The 18547-nt window shown below is 44.5% G+C and overlaps 1 protein-coding gene across 3 annotated transcripts; it reads right to left on the reverse strand.

The window, feature by feature from the left end:
* Window positions 1-10715: 10715 nt before the first annotated feature.
* On the reverse strand, window positions 10716-17157 carry COPRS (coordinator of PRMT5 and differentiation stimulator). 3 transcript variants are annotated; one of them, XM_075178072.1, is made up of 5 exons: window positions 17031-17157; window positions 15413-15470; window positions 14147-14272; window positions 12884-13141; window positions 10716-12002 (listed from the first exon to the last, which is right to left on the reverse strand). In XM_075178072.1, exons 1-5 carry the CDS (start codon window positions 17040-17042, stop codon window positions 11821-11823), a joined length of 636 nt encoding a protein of 211 aa, XP_075034173.1. In that variant the 5' UTR covers window positions 17043-17157; the 3' UTR covers window positions 10716-11820. The 3 variants fall into 3 exon arrangements, with proteins under 3 accessions (XP_075034173.1, XP_075034171.1, XP_075034172.1); XM_075178070.1 differs by having other exon boundaries at window positions 14147-14275; XM_075178071.1 differs by having other exon boundaries at window positions 15410-15470.
* Between the last annotated feature and the right edge of the window lie 1390 nt (window positions 17158-18547).

Genomic DNA, 18547 nt, shown 5'->3' on the forward strand with positions numbered 1-18547 from the left:
CAACCTCTGGCACACCCTTCCCTCCACTCCCGCTATCTGTTGGGGTGCCACAGGGTTCTGTTCTTGGCCCTTTACTTTTTATTGTACACCGCTTCTCTTGGAGCACTAATTTGCTTGTTCACCATCCAATTCCACAGCTACACTGATTAAACCCAAATCTATATCTCTTCCCCTGACCTCTTCCCTGTTGTAATATCTTGCATAACCAACTGTCTTTCTGATATCTCCACATGGATGTCCCAACGCTAACTAAAGCTCAACATGTCCAAAACAGAGCTTATTATCTTCCCTTTTGCCAGAGTCACCACCTTCCATCAAATCTCCCTCACTGTCAATAACGCTACAATTTCCTCAGTCTCCCAAGCCCGCTGCCTTGGTGTCACACTTGACTCTGCCCTCTGCTTTATTCCTCCCCTCCAAACCCTCTCCCAGTCCTGTTGAGTCCACCTTAAAAAGATTGCCAGAATACACCCTATTCTTACTCAACATGCTACCAAAACGCTTATCCAATCTCTCATCATCTCCCGTCTTGACTATTGCAACCTCCTCCTATCTAGTATTCCTGCCACCCATATATCCCCACTTCAATCCATCCTAAATGTTACTGCAAAACTGATCTTCCTCTTTCACCGCTCGACAAATGCTGCACCACTTTGCAAATTCCTACATTGGCTCCATGTGTCCTCCAGAATCCAATTCAAATTACTCACTCTTACCTACAAAGCCCTCAACACTACCATCCCTTCATACATCTCAAATCTCCTATCAAAATACTCTCCATCCCGACCCTCTTAGAGCTACCTCTGACCTGCGTCTTGTCTTGTCTGTGGTAACCAGCTCTCAGTCACCTACAAGGCTTCTCCCATACTGCTCCCCACTTATGGAATTCCCTACCATGACCAATCTCCACTCTGAGCCACACTCGCTCCCCTAGTTTCAGCTGTGTCCTCTTCCATTTAGAATGTTAGCTCTTTAATGAGCAGAGTCCTCCATACTCTTTGATTTCATGCCTAAATTTATTTTGTCTACCTTGTATGTCCCTGTTTTATGTATGTCCTGTTTTCCCTACTGTACAGTGCTGAGAAACACTGTGGTGCCTTACAAATCTATGATAGTAATAATAATAATAATAATAATAATAATAATAATAATAATATGCATGTATGTATGATTGAAAATACAACCCTGTTACTGTAAACCAAACCCTTTTTACTTTCTGCATCCCCCCCTACCTGATGCCAATTTATTTTCAATCAATAAAAAACAGATTATATGTATAATAATAATATATTATGAACTGGGTTCATTTTTGTTCCACTGTTCCCAGAGAGGATTGTTTTGGACATTCACAATACCACAGCCAGACTTTCTAAAGGTACCCACCAAGATGGATATTACAACTCAGGACACAATATAATAAACCAGGCCTGTCCAACCTGCGGCCCTCCAGATGTTGTGAAACTACAAGTCCCAGCATGCCCTTCCAGCTATCAACAGGTTGTCTACTGGCAAAGCATGCTGGGGTTTGTAGTTTCACAACACCTGGAGGGCCGCAGGTTGGATAGGCCTGTAATAAACCCACTTTTATCGCCTATTTAAGTAAAATTGGTTGGAAACAGCCAGTCTGTAACAGCTATAGATTGTCAATTACAGTTAAATAACAAATATAAATTGCTTGCAATATACAGAATAGCATGAAACCAGAAGCTTTCTACAAGACCTCCTATCTCTAATTAGATAGTGTAGTGTAAATATGGTACTTAACTGTATTGACTGAGAGCCACGCTGGAAGCTACCAAACTGAAGATACCTGACTCTCCCATTCTAATCACCCTTGTTATAATGTGATTGTATTCATTGTATGTAATAGCTATAACCATAACCATATGGGCAAAGATTACACTATCTACATCAATGTGATTTACTTTGCAATGATTCTGCAATGATGTTAATGTCACATTCTTTGCGATTGAGTGATAACTTACTTACCCACTCCTCCTCCTTGTATTCCTTCTCTACTCTCCATTTAAGTTCAATAAAAAGAAGTAATCTAAATAACAGGAGAAGTCAAGAAGTATACTCTATACTCTACAATGAAATTAGTAAAGATATATACTAACCGAGGCTGCAGGACTAGGGGGTTATAAAGGCTGCAGTAATGTGGTAATCAGACAGGCTCCAGAGACTGAACTGGGTTCTGTCATGGGGGATTATAGTCAGGTTACAGCACTGAGACTGTCATGGGGGTACAGTCCTGGTTGCAGGACTGGATATGTCATCGACAGGCAGAGACGACTGTAGGACTGGGACTATCATGAGAGGTCAGACAGTCCCAGTCCTGCAACCTGTGCCTAAGCCACAATGAGACTGCCTGTCCTGCACCTAGTCTCTTACCCCACATCTATGACCTTACCAGTTCTGCAGCCTGTGTTTTGTCTCCCTTCACAGTCCCAGTCCTGCCACCTGTGTCTGCCTCCCTTCACAGTCCCAGTCCTGCCACCTGTGTCTGCCTCCTTTCATAGTCCCAGTCCCGTAACCTGTGTCTGCCCCCCTTCACAGTCCCGGTCCTGTCCCCTGTGTCTGCCCCCCTTCACAGTCCCAGTCCTGCCCCCTGTGTCTGCCCCCCTTCACAGTCCCAGTCCTGCCCCCTGTATCTGCCTCCCTTCACAGTCCCAGTCCTGCCACCTGTGTCTGCCTCCCTTCATAGTCCCAGTCCTGCCACCTGTGTCTGCCTCCCTTCACAGTCCCAGTCCTGCCCCCTGTGTCTGCCTCCCTTCACAGTCCCAGTCCTGCCACCTGTGTCTGCCTCCTTTCATAGTCCCAGTCCTGTAACCTGTGTCTGCCTCCCTTCATAGTCCCAGTCCTGTAACCTGTGTCTGCCTCCCTTCACAGTACCAGTCCTGTAACCTGTGTCTGCCTCCCTTCATAGTCCCAGTCCCGTAACCTGTGTCTGCCTCCCTTCACAGTACCAGTCCTGTAACCTGTGTCTGCCTCCCTGCACAGCCTCAGTCCTGCAGTCAGTCTATGTTCCCCATGACAGTGCCAGTACAGCAGCTCTTTTCTGACACCGCAATGACAGTCCCAGTCATGAAGCTAGTCTCTGACACCGCGATGACAGTCCCAGTCATGAAGCTAGTCTCTGACACCGCAATGACAGTCCCAGTCATGAAGCTAGTCTCTGACACCGCAATGACAGTCCCAGTCATGAAGCTAGTCTCTGACACCGCAATGACAGTCCCAGTCATGAAGCTAGTCTCTGACACCGCAATGACAGTCCCAGTCATGAAGCTAGTCTCTGACACCGCAATGACAGTCCCAGTCATGAAGCTAGTCTCTGACACCGCAATGACAGTCCCAGTCATGAAGCTAGTCTCTGACCGTCATGACATTCCCAAAACTGCAGCGATTATCTATCCCAATGATAGTGCCAGTCCTGCATCCTGTCTAACTCCCCAGGTCTGCAGTTTGTCTCTCTCCCAAATGACAGTTTTAGTGCTGCAGGATTTCTCTGACCAACATTATAGTCCTAGACCTTCAGCCCATCTCTGACTCCCATGATATTCCCAGTCTAGCAGCCAGTCTTTGCCCCCATCGTGCAGCCCATGAAAGTCAGAGCCCTGCAGATTTTCCCCGGTGCCCATGACAGTGCCATTGCTCCAGGCTGTATCCATCGCCATGGAAGACCCTGTCCTGCAACCTGTCTATGAATCACTTATGATATTCCTATCCCTATCGCCCAGATGACCTCTCCCTGTCCTACAGTCCACCTCTAGACTACCATGACATTTCCAGTCTTGCAGCCAGTCCTTCCCCCACTTTGTGAGTTCCTGTGTGGCTGCATTACTGGGGAGACAGATGAGCTGTAGGTCTAGTACTGTCATTGGGGAGGGGATACAGGTTGCCGGATAGTAATTATCACCAAGGTATGAGATAAATTGTGGGATTGGGACTGTCATGGGGGCAGAGACTGGTTTTAGGAATGGGATTGTAAAGGAGTCAGTCTCTGCCCCCATGGCAGTCCCAATCCTACAGCCTATCTCATACACCCATGATAGTTCCTGTCCTGCATCCTGTATTTGCCACCCCATGACAGTCCCAGTCCAGCAATCCATCTTAGGCCCCTTTGGGAATTAAAGTCCTGCAGCCTGTCTTTGTCTCCTTGACAATCTCCTTCCTGCAACCAGAGATGGGGCTACTGGACCGAGACCGTCATGGGGGAGCAAACATGCATTGCTGGAATGGGACTATGATAGAAGTTCAGAGACAGGCTGCAGGATTGGGACTGTTATGGTGTACCAGAGCTGGATGTTGGACAGGGGGGACAGATTTGCTGTCATGGGGATTCATAGAGACTGTAGAACTAGGGCTGTCATGGACAGTTAGACAGGTTGAAGGACTGGGGGGGGGGGGGGATCAGCCAGACTGTAGGATTTGGGTGTGTCTATAATAATATCAGGCTTGGGACTGTCAAGAGGGGGGAAAAGACAGGCTGTAGTATTAGGAATGCCAAGGGGGCAGGGGACAGGAACTGGCTACACAAATGCTACTTTCAATGGGTGGCAGACAGGCTGCAGGACTGGGGTGGAGGATGGGTTGTAGAACTGAATCTGTCATTTGAGGGATAAGTGACAGGCTATACGAGTGGAAATGTCATGGGGCCACAGACTAGTTTCAGTAATGGGACTGTCATATGGGAAATTGGCTGCAAGCCTGGGACTATCGAGAAACAGGTACACTCTGGCTGCAGGACTGGAACTGCCATGGGAGGGCAGAGAATTCTGCAATTCCGCCATGGGGGGCAGAAACAGGCTGTAGGACTGAATGATTGGCACAGACACTTGGGGGAGTCAGAAACTGGCTTCAGGACCGTCATGATGAACGAGACAGGCTGCAGGAATGAGTCTGTCATTAGGGAGCAAAGACTAGCTGCACCAGTGGTAGTTGTGGTGCTTGGAAGGCCGACACCTAGTATAACGACCAAATAATTCCGACTGCAGTAATTCCGATATATAAAAAAAGCCTACTTACTATAATGAATAGTAAATTGGCATTTTAGATGTATCAGAATTACTGCATTCTGAATTATTTGGTCTTTATACCGGGTGTCGGCATTCCAAGCACCGGTATAACATACCCAACCCACCTGCACATCTAGGACTGCCGTGAGGGAACAAAGACAGGCTACTGGATTGCCATTGGTGGATCAGAGACAGGCTGTTGGAATGGAAATATCATGTTTGAGGATCAGAACCCAGACTCGCACTTTCATGTGGGGGGAGGGGCCGTCATAGACTGACTGCAGGACTGAAATTTGACTATTCGTTATCTATGAAAAGCCACATGAGTGAAGATAGATTTAAGTGCCTAATTAAGACTTGCAAGAAAACTTATAATTTGGAGTTCAGTAACTTACCATGTACCAGGTACTCTGCAGAGCACTGTTCCAACTTTGTGTTAGGTGCTCAGTACAAACAAGTGGTACATTTACTGTCAGTCCATGTTTACACTCATGACACAGCAGCATATAGCAGTGACAATCATTGTATTGTCTGGCTGCTACCGCAGGGGAGCCCGGGGTATATTAAAGTCTTCATAAATAAAATCTTCCAGTGCTCAGGAATACTGTACATGAAATGTTTGTGGGTTTAGCTTATACTTCAATTTACATAAATGTAAATTCCTGCTGAACTTCATGGTACTTTATTTTACTGTACTCCGAAACTTTATCATTCTGGAGTACACAGGGGCAAACTAGCTGTCACAACTACTATTTACCCATGATGAAAATGTACTTAACATTACTATGACAAATTCAGTCTTCTTCACTGCATAGCCGAGAAGTAGTCGACATCAAAAACTACCGTGATCTACTTTGCTGTCAGTAAAATATGTAAGAAAATAAATGTTATCTATCTCTATATTCCTAGAATATAATATAGAATTGGGAGTCTGCCACTCCGAATGACCCCTTTCACTTCTATGACATGCCTGACCATCGTTAAGTTCTATCTCATGTAAGTTTCTCATATTTATAAAACAGTATAAAACTCCAGGATGTGACATGAATTTACAGGACTAAAAAGTATCCACAAACAGAATGGGTTAAACCAGAATACTGTCTGCCCTATGGGTCAAAACTGAACGTTACAATTGTAAAACCCGAATGCCTACATACTTGAGTGATCAAAAATTCTGTTTTTCTAAAGATACATCTTTCAGACAAAAATTTTACTTGGCCGCTCAAATCTATTGAATGCATGGAGAGGGTAAAATGGTTATACATGACCGGGTCACATTTCTCAGTCCAGCTCAAGGATGTTCTTCACTTTGTAAAAGACTTTTTAAATATATAATTATGGGATTGCACCTTTAAGATTTCAGCGAGGGAGTAACCTAACTCTCAGAATAATGGAATTCCTAGAAGTGGCTGCAGCTAAACGTAACACAGCAGTTCTGAGAATCTAAGTCTGTAAACCAGATGTATCCGTGTTTGCATAGCGCAATAGGTTACAGCGGGAACAGGCTGCGCCATGACGCCATTTGTCTGGAGAAAGTTACTAGTACAGAGAGAGGGATCCTTATATTAATACATTATAACTTTATGATAACTTCAGTCTGGATAGATTTGCCTAATAAATATATATATATATATATGTGTGTATGTATATAGAGGGTACCCTAGCATTACTGTAATTTATATATGATAACTTTAGAACGTCAGTCTGGACGGTTTTGCCTGTATATAATGGAGAGAGCATATCCTAGCATGGCATTACTGCAATTTATATAATGTTTCATATGACGCAGTATGGGAGTAATAGTATTGTCCTTTTGACATTATAATTTTACTAGACATGAACTTTTAAATTACACTACAGAATTTTTTCAATGATCAGGAATACTTAGTACTTGCCTTCAAACTAAAATAACATGACCCTCCTGGTGTACACGGAGCTGTATCTGGTATTTCATCTGGTCACTTCATATTTTACAGTCAAACACTGTTTTTGTGTCCATCTAACCAATACTTTACTATACCCTAAATGTAAATTATAAATGTAGTAAAATGTGTGACGAGAGCAAACGCCATTTTTCTCCATTTGTATGACAGCACCATTTATTAAGGGTACAGACATAGGTTAGATCAAGAAAATAGGTTGGTTACTGCTGGTGTATACAGTGTTGTTCCTTTGGATAAGAATAATTTGGACTTTTCCAGGTATTGCTTTGTGTAATGCGTTCTAGACGCAAGACGAGCTTGATTATATGGCCAGCTGCAAATAGGAGATTTCTTTATGGAAGGAGAGATACCTTAATCAACTTAAAGGGGTGAAGAATGATGATTTGGGGCTGCATTGATGGTTTACTGGGTGTCCGCAGAGCATTTGAAAAGGCAAAAAATGTATTGGTTTTTGTATGTCCCGCGAGATGGCAATAATTAGGCAGCTGCAATTACTTTTGATAGGATGTCTTTTGCATCTTCTAGGTGTCCAAATATATTATACGTTGTCCATCTATATTATACGTAAAAGCAAATGTAAAAACATTAAAAGGTTCAATAGTGACATATGTAACCAGAAAAGACCAAAAAAATATTATAAATTAAGGTGTGGTTAAAAAGTGATCACAATCCTCTCCCAATACTGTTTGATGGCTACCCTCACCTCCTCCTACACCCCCAAATAAAATAAAAAATAATTGATGTGTGTGTGTACTGTGAACGATTTCAAAACTAATGGTCTTATACAGTCTGTCAACTCCCTCTACTGGCACAATGAAGGATTTACACAGCAAATGTGTCAAGACATATAGATCTAGTAAAGAGTGATACCATAAAGGAACAACAGTGGTATAAACTGTGTAATATGGTCATAAAAACCTCACAAGCTATAATAATCGTATTCTAAATACTTCACTATTCAGTCACAGATAAGGGGGTATATTTACTAAACTGTCGGTTTGAAAAAGTGGAGATGTTGCCTGTAGCAACCAATCAGATTCTAGTTATCATTTAGTATATTCTACAAAATGACAGCTAGAATCTGATTGGTTGCTATAGGCAACATCTCCACCTTTTCAAACCAGCAGTTTAGTAAATATACCCCAAGGAGTATGTAAGGCAAACAGTGACTCGTTTGCTTTAGCAGTCCCCGGATGGTAGGAAGTCTGGTTTATCACTTCCTCAAAAAAAAAATCTGAGCTGCCCAAAGAGTCCATCCACCAAATAGATCCAAATAAATAGCATGTGAAAATAGAACATTTATGTGTCAAGCAAATAGATCCAATTGAAATAGTATCTGGAATATAAATTTGCATTTGTCCAGCAAATAGAACAAAATAGATAGTATGCAGTACATTGAACATTTCAATATGTCCAATGAATAAATCCAAGTAAATAGTATGTAGTATGTCTAGGGGCCTGTGGACATAGAGGGGCCCGAGTTACTGCAACCCGTTTTTTGAGGGGGAGAGAGTCAACAGGAGAGAGGAAGAGTTAGAGGAGAGAGAGAGAGAGAGAGAGAGAGAGAGAGAGAGATCTGACCGGTCTGTGGCTACTCAGCAAGCTGTGATGCACTGTGTGTTCTGACACCTTTCTATCATAGCTCACTGTTCCGTAATTTGTACTAAAGTAGCTCTTCTTTGGGATTAGACCAGACTGGATAGCCTTTGCTCCCCACGTCCATGGTTGATCCTTGGGCGCCCATGACATTGTCACCGGTTCACTGCTTGTCCTTCCTTGGACCACTTTTGTTAGGTACTAACCCCTACACATCGGGAACACCCCATAAAAGCTACCGTTTTGGAGATGCTCTGACCCAGTCGTCACGATTTGGCCCTTGTCAAAGTCGCTCAGATACTTACGCTTGCCCATTGTTCCTTCAAGAACTCACTGTTGACTTGCTACCTAATATATCCCACCCCTTGACAGGTGCCATTGTAATGAGATAATTAATGTTCTTCACTTCACGTCAGTTGTGGCTGATCTTTGTATATATGCTCTTTCCTGCACAAATTGCTATAACCAACAGTACTTTATTTTGGACATATTTTATGTAAAAAATAAAGCATAATCGTTTTAAAAGATTGCATTGGTAGCAAATATACTGGAATTGTGGTCTATGAGTGCTATCAGTGTGCAGTATATACAGAACTGGCTAGGGCCTCCATCAATCGTACGCTCTCTTACTTGCTAACTACCTCCTTTGCCAAATCGACTTGGGGATAGGAGTTCCCATGGCATGAACCTAGCCCCTATGTGACAGTGATTAAGCTCACAGCACTAACAACTCACTGCAAAAGTCATTGATGCCGCTGAAGATGGGGGAAAACAGACAACATAAGGTACCTTACTCGCTGACATTAAAATAATGATTTAACAATAGTTTGTTTATTTTTTGTTTTGTTTTTTAACGCCAGTAAAAGCATGTAACCTTTATACCCACCTACACCAATGCTAGTGAGCAACGCAGCAGCATTTAACAGCGCCTGCTCCCTTTACTCGCATTCACCAAATATGTTCTCAATTCACCCCCAATTTACCCACAACAGGGTATCTGGTGTTAGACATAACAAGCTCTGCTTCTTAGCAGAGAATACCTTGTACCAGCCCTGCTATACGATGCTGCGAGTGTTCTTGTGATTTACCACCAAAAAGAGAAAGTATGTGTCTGGACAATGCATGGACTATGGGTGAGACAGGCGGCATAAACGTGACACTGGTTTTATTCTGACAATGGTAACTGTGTTTTGTGGTGAACACCAAGCAAATAAACTAAAATTTAGATGCACAAAAAAGAAATAAGTTAAGTTGTAATCAGATTTTTCGATAGAAACCAGCAAAGGATCACATTGACCATGTACAGTTATCCTTGACCTCGTAGGTCATCTACCAGCTGTGTCATATCCAGTGTAACCAGTTTATTAGATACGAACGCTCACACTCACACTCAAAAAGATTTAGTTGACTTTGAATGCTGCATGAACACGGGTGGCAGATGCCCAAAGTTTCAGGAAAGCACCGGTGTACTGAGAATGAGCCATCACCTTAGTAATGTACAGCTAACAGCAGTCAGTTGTTGAAAGGGGGCAACAGAAACTCTCATGACTTGTAGAAAGGAACAGACTGACTACAGTCAGTGAAATGACAGATGCTGTGCGATGCTAAAGGAGATATCAGAATGCACAACCCATTGAATCATATCACAGGTACGCAGATGGCAAATATAAAAATAATTTACAACTTATAAAAATTCAATTAGGTAGATGGCCTCATACCAGACATAAGAGAATTCTGGCTTATCTGTATATAAGTTTCTGAAAACTGGTCTTATATATACTGGTCAGCAACCTCAAAGCGGTATAAAGAAAAAAGTTCACCAGGCGCCCTCCTTTGTTGCATTATTGTTATGAATTTAAATGTGTTTACATGTGACAAGGTAAAGTTATTTGTCCTGGTGTGCTGAGTGACCAAATGACTTTATCAGTAACGTCTAAGAGTCGTGTGATGATTGTACCTACATGACGGAGTCTTGGAGGACTTCTTTAGGAATCCATCATATTTAGTAGGAAACAGCCTGTAGCCTGCATTCACAAGTGTTAATAAAGCTTATAGCACTTGACCTCAAGACACTTGAAAAGCCCTCAGGGAATCAGTTGTTCTTGAGCAATCCTGCAGGTCCTTTTAGCACAGGGAACATAGACAGACAGTCAGGAAGTCATATATATGATGTTTTATCAGTCTGGTTTTTCTGACATTACCACATATAGGCTTGGTCACATCACATTTTGTATACAGCATCATCTAGGAGCACATTATAGAACACAAAAACAACGACAATTTGTCCTTGCCCAAAGGGCTTACAATCTAGTGCAAATAATATAACATTCATTTTAAAACTCCTTATGTTTAACTCTTTAAATACTGACCAGACACATAAATCATACAAAGTGGTGCCATCTTCTTACGGTCAATGACACCTCAACGACCAGCCATCAAGCAGACTCACATTATAAATTAAGACCGTATTTACAAATGATCATATTGAAGATGGATGGAGAATATCTCAATGTATGGATACTTAGGCTCTTCATCCAGGACCGTGTTTACTTTCTGCACCTGTACCCGGCTTTCTCTGAAGACAAACACTCATAAGTATTTGAGCATATTTTTAGAATCACATTCATGTTAATAAAGAGTTGTTGGGGTAGCATAAAAATCCTCAAAAAATAAACAAAATAAAGCCCTTCGGTCTGGACATAAAATAATAAAATAAAAAACAATCCTGTTCCTACAGTGTTAGGTCGATGCTTTTTGTTAAAAAAAAAACTATAATGGAAAAACGAAACAAATATTAAACGAAGTAGACAAAAACGGTTAGCGACTGCTCAGTAAAACAGATCTCTTTGACAGAGACTATTGCAACAGCTTTCACAACACAAGTCATTCACCCAGTGCACGGGAATTGCGGGTAAAGCTTCATTACTACAGAGAAATGGACTACGTCGGTACCTTGCCCATTAAGGAAATGTGATGTTATACTAATCCCCATCAAAAATGTCAAAGATGGCCAGATGGGATGATAGCCTCGGGCTTACAGGGAATGAGGGTTTCTTGGGACCTTTGTCAAGTGTGAAATGCCCACAAGTGGTAGGCAAACAGTGGTATCTCAAAAAAAAAAAAAAAAAAAGGCCACAGTTGCTGGAGCGCTAGGTAGCCACATAAATTTGGGCGATGGTCCCAGATGCAGAGTCATCTGCACAAACTCTGTTGGATGAACTGTATTCACCTTCACTCATATACCACACCTTCAAAAGAGTCAATCACTGCTCAGCATCGTCAAACTGTCCAGCCTCAGTGTCTAATTCCCCAACATAATTCATTTCGTAACATTCTATAGGAGGGACGTGATGTAAACTGGGGATGTAAGACCCTTCACTCCTTGACTGGTAACCACAGAGAGTAATGTGCTGCTCACAGGCATCATCAGCCAGGTCTTCTTCATCTAGGCCAAGAGAAATGTGGATATTCAGTAACCACTTAGGAAAACGTTTCTACAACCCAAACCCGGTTAGAATTGTTGATTACAGTGTTTTAAAATCTCTGTTTAGCCACTTCAAGACAACCCTTAGACACACACATTTTTGGTCATTGCTTAAATAAAAATAAAATAACCAGCTCATTCAGATAGAAATGTGACCCTACTTGTTTTGGGAAAGGATGCTTTCAGTTAAATTCCTAACTTTTATTTAGATGTGCTCAGTTTTAGGCTCTTCTTTGGTCAATGCTTTTCAAATACAAACTGAACTGTAGTCGTTTACATGGCATCCACAAATAGCCACTGACACGTAGATTAAATGGGTCATCTTCCTCCCACAGTAAAGCAAGGAAAAAGGCGAAGCAAGGGAAGGTCTGCCGAGGGGTCAAGGAAAATGGCGAAACGAGGGAAGGTCTCCTGAGGGGTCAAGGAAAAAGGCAACGCGAGGGACGGAAGGTCTGCCGAGGGGTCAAGGAAAAAGGCAACGCGAGGGACGGAAGGTCTGCCGAGGGGTCAAGGAAAAAGGCAACGGGAGGGAAGGTATCCCGAGGGGTCAAGGAAAAAGGCAACGCAAGGGACGGAAGGTCTGCCGAGGGGTCAAGGAAAAAGGCAACGGGAGGGAAGGTCTCCCGAGGGGTCAAGGAAAAAGGCAACGGGAGGGAAGGTCTGCCGAGGGGTGAAGGAATAAGGCAAAGGGACAGAAGGTCTGCCGAGGGGTCAAGGAAGGCAAAGCGAGGGACATTGGTCTGCTGACATGTTAAGGGAAGCTGTCTATATACTGCAATAGATACATTTGAAAGGATAAACAATATTTTGGGTAACCCAATTTATGTCTTAAAGATTTTTACCATAAGGATTTTCACATGCCAGCATCTCCGCATCCCAGTCTTCTTGCTCATAATGATAAGTCCGTGGCTCTGTAGGTGCGGACTCATTATTGAAATCTTTATCATCCTCCTCAGATGAGCCGCCCCTCCAGTAACGCCTGTCCACTGACCAAGCTTCTGAAGTAGCCTCTGATGTGTCACTCTGCCCATCATCCTCTTTATCCTCTGTTCTGGAAATTTCCTCTTCTTGTGATACGAAAGAAACAAACCCATTCATGCCTAGATATTGTCAATACAGACAAGTTTCAGTTAGAGACTGGGGTGTTATAGTACCACTGTGTTCCCAAAACTGGAGGTTCTCACCACAGCGATGCACAAAAGCGCTGCACGTATGTTGAGCATAGCCTAAGGCAACACACCAGATAAAGGGACATCCCACTTGTTACTTGTGAACAATAACTGATTACTATACACTCCATGCCTAGTGATATGTGGACAGACAGAAACATAAGGCACTGCAATCATATACAGAATGAAAATTTGGGGAGGGGTGTTTGATCCAGAAGAAGGTAAAACAAAAAAAAACCTCTAAGGTCTCAGGCCAATCAAGTACCTTCCACTTAGAAAAAGTTAAAATCTCATAGTGAAGTGAATAGTGCAACAAGACTGTAGATCCTAAAGTTTCATATGATTTGCAAGCACGTCTGTTATCCGCTACCTCCTCTCAAGAGTGTGGGGTGGTCCCTTCTGGCCTAATCCTTTCTCACTCACCTCACCATAAAATTCTCCCCTGATAACTTGGTGAAGAATGAAATGCCTTTCCCTAAAGTCTTGGTGGCAGCCTCAAAACAACCTTTCTACTTTAGCCATCAACGTACCTTCCCTATAAGTTGAGGATCACTGGTTTGCCAAAAGTGGCCTGTCATGTACCCTAGCTCTAGTCCTCAAATCTTGTCCTCAACTATGTGCAGAAATTCAGGGTCTTAATCTTTGTGGCGCTGATACTTGTACTTTCCCTTCAATAGGTATCTGAAACCCCTCCTTAAATCCATGTGTTATGCTGTGAATCAAGTCTATGTATATGTGCTGCAAACCACAGCATATCAGTCATTTATTTGCTGAAGGACTACTTGTCCTCTCCTTTTGCTGCCATATATATTCTGCCTCTTCCTGCTCCTTACCAATTGCTTGCTTATGCCCTTATCAAATGCTGTGGTAATTTCAGTAATGCTGAAATAGCCCTCCCTTGATTCGCAAGCACATTTTTTTTATCACTTTACTCACCAGCATCGACGCCGTTTGAGAGCACTGGTATTTCATCCTGGCTTGTTTGAGCACTGCCTGTCCCGTCAATTCTGCTCTTTGCCGTGCCACTTCCTTCTCCATCACCGTCTGCTGCAGAGTTTAATGCTTCTGGAAAAAGACACACATCAGCAATACCCTCCCTGGAGTAACAAGCCTTGGTTTGGAAAAGGGATAACTGACAAGCTGGTAGGGTTGTGGGAACAACTGGGGGGTAATTGGATGACAGTGAAGGCTTGTGGATGACGAAAATCCTGGCTTGTCTGGGTCTCCCAGTGCTGAAATGGGAATACCAGGCAGGGTGTTAGTATACAGTGGGAATAAACAGGAGCCTGTTTTTGGCTGCTATATATGTCTAAACCCCTTTCCCCTTCCTGCCTTGCAAAATTCCTGTGTGCAATCAGCAAGATTGGCATTAACAGGACAAACTTAGATACATTCTGTACATGTGTGAGAGGTAGCAGAGCTTTAAGGGAAGCAATGTTATATTTTGTATTCAAATAAAATTCCTGTTAGGGAAACCCGTGAGAAACGTGGACATATATAGAAAACTGTATAAACCGTTCATTAAAGAATTCTACTTACAAACTGCTAAAGCGCTATGGAATATGCTGGCACTAAATAAATGATGATGATGGCTGCACAACCCACAACAGAATGAAATGCCTAGGTGACTAAGTAACGGATATCTGAAATTACAATGCTTTGTTAAGGCATAGACCTAACAGCTATTGCTAAGCACAATTCAATAATATGCAAGGGTGCAGAGCGAAAATGTCAAAGTATTTTGCACAAGGGTTTCCCTCTGGGATTCCTGGAGTATTGGGATGCACTTTAAAAATATGGAAATGTCATTTACATGAAGACATTATGGCTGTCAACACTCAAACACCTAATAAAAGAAACAAACAAATGCGCACACACACATACACATACACGCACGCACACACACACACACACACACACACACACACGTAATGTTAATCATTCTAGGCTCACTACAATAACTGAGCAGGTTTACAGATAAAAAAAGGGAAAGCAATGCAACCTTTATGTAACATATGCTTATATCTTGTGTAGTTCTGACATGACAGATGGTCGTGAGAGGTTTCAAGTTCTATTTTAGGAGGAGGGGGGAGGGGGTTGGACCTGTCAGGGAAATATTGAATATAATAATTAAACTAATGATAACAATAAATGACTAATAGCTGCACTCTAGTAAGTTACTCTCCTGACATGTGGAACTTACTGTTATGACGACATCTCTCTGCCAAGGTCTCCGTTCAGGTAATTTTCCAGCAACTATCTAACAGTTATACTTATTACTTCATAATACAGATATAGAAATAAACCTCACACCCGTCATTTACCCCCACTGCTTGTCCCTCTCACTAACTCTGCACACTTGACTCTACTCACTACATCGCCCACCCCGTCACTCACTCTCTACACCCCACTCACTCCCCGGGCTCTACTCACACCGCCTGCCCCTCTCACTCACTACGCTCTACTCACACCATCCGCCCCCTCCCTCACTCCCACGCTCTGCTCACACCGTCCGCCCCCTCCCTCACTCCCCACGCTCTGCTCACACCGCCCGCCCCCTGCCTCACTCCCCACGCTCTGCTCACACCGTCCGCCCCCCTCCCTCACTCCCCACGCTCTGCTCACACCGTCCGCCCCCTCCCTCACTCCCCACTCTCTGCTCACACCGTCCGCCCCCTCCCTCACTCCCCACTCTCTGCTCACACCGTCCGCCCCCTCCCTCACTCCCCACTCTCTACTCACACCGTCCGCCCCCTCCCTCACTCCCCACGCTCTACTCACAACCGTTCGCCCCCTCACTCACTCCCCACGCTCTACTCACACCGTCCGCCCCCTCCCTCACTCCCCACGCTCTACTCACACCGTCCGCCCCCTCCCTCACTCCCCACTCTCTACTCACACCGTCCGCCCCCTCCCTCACTCCCCACGCTCTACTCACACCGTCCGCCCCCTCACTCACTCCCCACGCTCTACTCACACCGTCCGCCCCCTCACTCACTCCCCACGCTCTACTCACACCTCGCCCCCTCACTCAACTCCCCACGCTCTACTCACACCGTCCGCCCCCCTCACTCCCCACGCTCTACTCACACCGTCCGCCCCCTCACTCACTCCCCACGCTCTACTCACACCGTCCGCCCCCTCACTCCCCACGCTCTACTCACACCGTCCGCCACCTCACTCACTCCCCACGCTCTACTCACACCGTCCGCCCCCTCACTCCCCACGCTCTACTCACACCGTCCGCCCCCTCACTCCCCACGCTCTACTCACACCGTCCGCCCCCTCACTCCCCACGCTCTACTCACACCGTCCGCCCCCTCACTCACTCCCCACGCTCTACTCACACCTTCAGCCCCCTCACTCACTCCCCACGCTCTACTCACACCTTCAGCCCCCTCACTCACTCCCCCACGCTCTACTCACACCGTCCGCCCCCTCACTCACTCCCCACGCTCTACTCACACCGTCCGCCCCCTCACTCACTCCACACGCTCTACTCACACCGTCCGCCCCCTCACTCTGCACACTCTACTCATACTGCCAGCTTCCCCTCACTCTACTCACACTGCCACCCTCCCTCACTCACTACTCTACTTACACTGCCAGCTCCCCTCACTCCCATATTCACACTGCTGACCTAACTTACTCCACACTCTACTTATACAACTAACCTCACTTACACTCTACTCACACTGCTAAACTCATTCACTCATAGTGCGAGTCCTTCTGACACCCCCACCACCTCATTATCTTACACTGCTCGCCTCCGGCCAGACTTTCAGTCAGAACGCCTCACTCCCTCCACACACTCACCCACCTGTCTCTTCATGCTCACACTCCCTCTATCTGATGCCGGTGACGTCACGTCACCCAGCGCTGACACCGCGTCACTGGAGCGTCTGGCCCCTCTGCTGCCAGCGCAGAGCGCTACCACGCCCACCGCGAGTGATGCCACGCCCACCGCGGGTGATGCCACGCCCACCGCGATTGATGCCACGCCCACCGCGACTGATGCCACGACCACTACGAGTGATACTGATGTGTATAAATCTCTGCGTCATTATCAGTACACTTTGAATAAACACAGTGTATTTTACATCGACTGTTGTAGGTAAGACCCATTATTATAGCTATGGGGGTCATAACAAGACAATGAGGGGGGTGGTCAGAGAGGAAATGAAGGGGGGATAAGCTATGAGCTGTAGAAGAGGTCAGGCTTATTTTTATTTTTGGCCTGTATATCATCATCATCACCTATTTATATATTTGAAAGAGTCACAGGTTGTCACTGTAGTAATTGTGGCATAATATTACTTTTGAATGGGAGAAACAAGATTTAATTTAGTTAGTCTAATCAAAGGCAAGATGTAAATGTGTGCACTAAGGAGAGTGTGGTTGGGTTTCATACAGGGTAGGGCCGGAATATTTTAGCCTCTTGGGGGCTGGGGGGAGGGATTGGCAAGATTCGACTCGGCCTAGATTCAGGCCTAGATTCAGAGATTCGGCAGCCTATTAGGAATACAATCTGAATAATGGACCAGTCTATGGCGCTTCACTCAGTCTGCTGTATACACACACACAAACATCTAAATAAACAAATTGGTATACATACATCAGGCGCTCCCTTTTGACACAAAGCAATGTGAAATCCTCTCTGTTTGCAAGATGCCGGCAAGAGTGGATATTCTTTTTAGTGTACTTGGGGGCCGATTTATCAAAGGTTTAACCCCTGTAAAATCCCAGAAAACAAAAGTTTTCGGGGATTAAACACTAATTTGCTATTTATGATATCATCATCATCATTTATATAGCGCCACTAATTCCGCAGCGCTGTACAGAGAACTCATTCACATCAGTCCCTGCCCCATTGGGGCTAACAGTCTAAATTCACTAACACACACACACACACACACACACACACACACACACACGATAGTAGCATAGCAGCAGATATCATAGATATATGCTGCTTTGCATCTCCTATAGTTTTACTGTGCACTCCCCATAACAATGTATGGGGAGTGCTCAGTAACGCTATTTAACAATAAATGTAATTAACTTTTCAAACATGTTAATGTACGTCAGCTGAAGCTGGCGTACATTATCATTAATGAAAAGTTTCAGTGCTGTCAGCTCCGCTACGAAGAGCAGAGCTGGACAGCGAATGTGTGGAGGGATCACATGATCCCTCCCTGTCACTCAGCGCGCTCACTCTGCAACTATAGTTGCAGAGTGAGAGCAGAGATGTCTGTGCGCATGCCCGAGGGTTTCACTCGGCGCATGTGCACTGGTGTAAGAAGAGGAGCCCCGTTGACCGCATACTGCTTCGGGAAC

Source organism: Mixophyes fleayi, chromosome 6 (assembly GCF_038048845.1).
Source record: "Mixophyes fleayi isolate aMixFle1 chromosome 6, aMixFle1.hap1, whole genome shotgun sequence".
In the NCBI taxonomy this organism is placed as follows: Eukaryota; Metazoa; Chordata; class Amphibia; order Anura; family Limnodynastidae; genus Mixophyes; species Mixophyes fleayi.

Excerpts from the sequence above, each read along its gene's own strand:
- COPRS (XM_075178070.1), bottom strand. Across the intron at positions 14,276-15,412 it reads GAGAGATGTCGTCATAACAG|AAGCATTAAACTCTGCAGCA; the intron begins TAAGTTCCACAT and ends GTCTTTTTCCAG. Across the intron at positions 12,003-12,883 it reads GGCATGTGAAAATCCTTATG|ATGAAGAAGACCTGGCTGAT; the intron begins GTAAAAATCTTT and ends CTCTTGGCCTAG.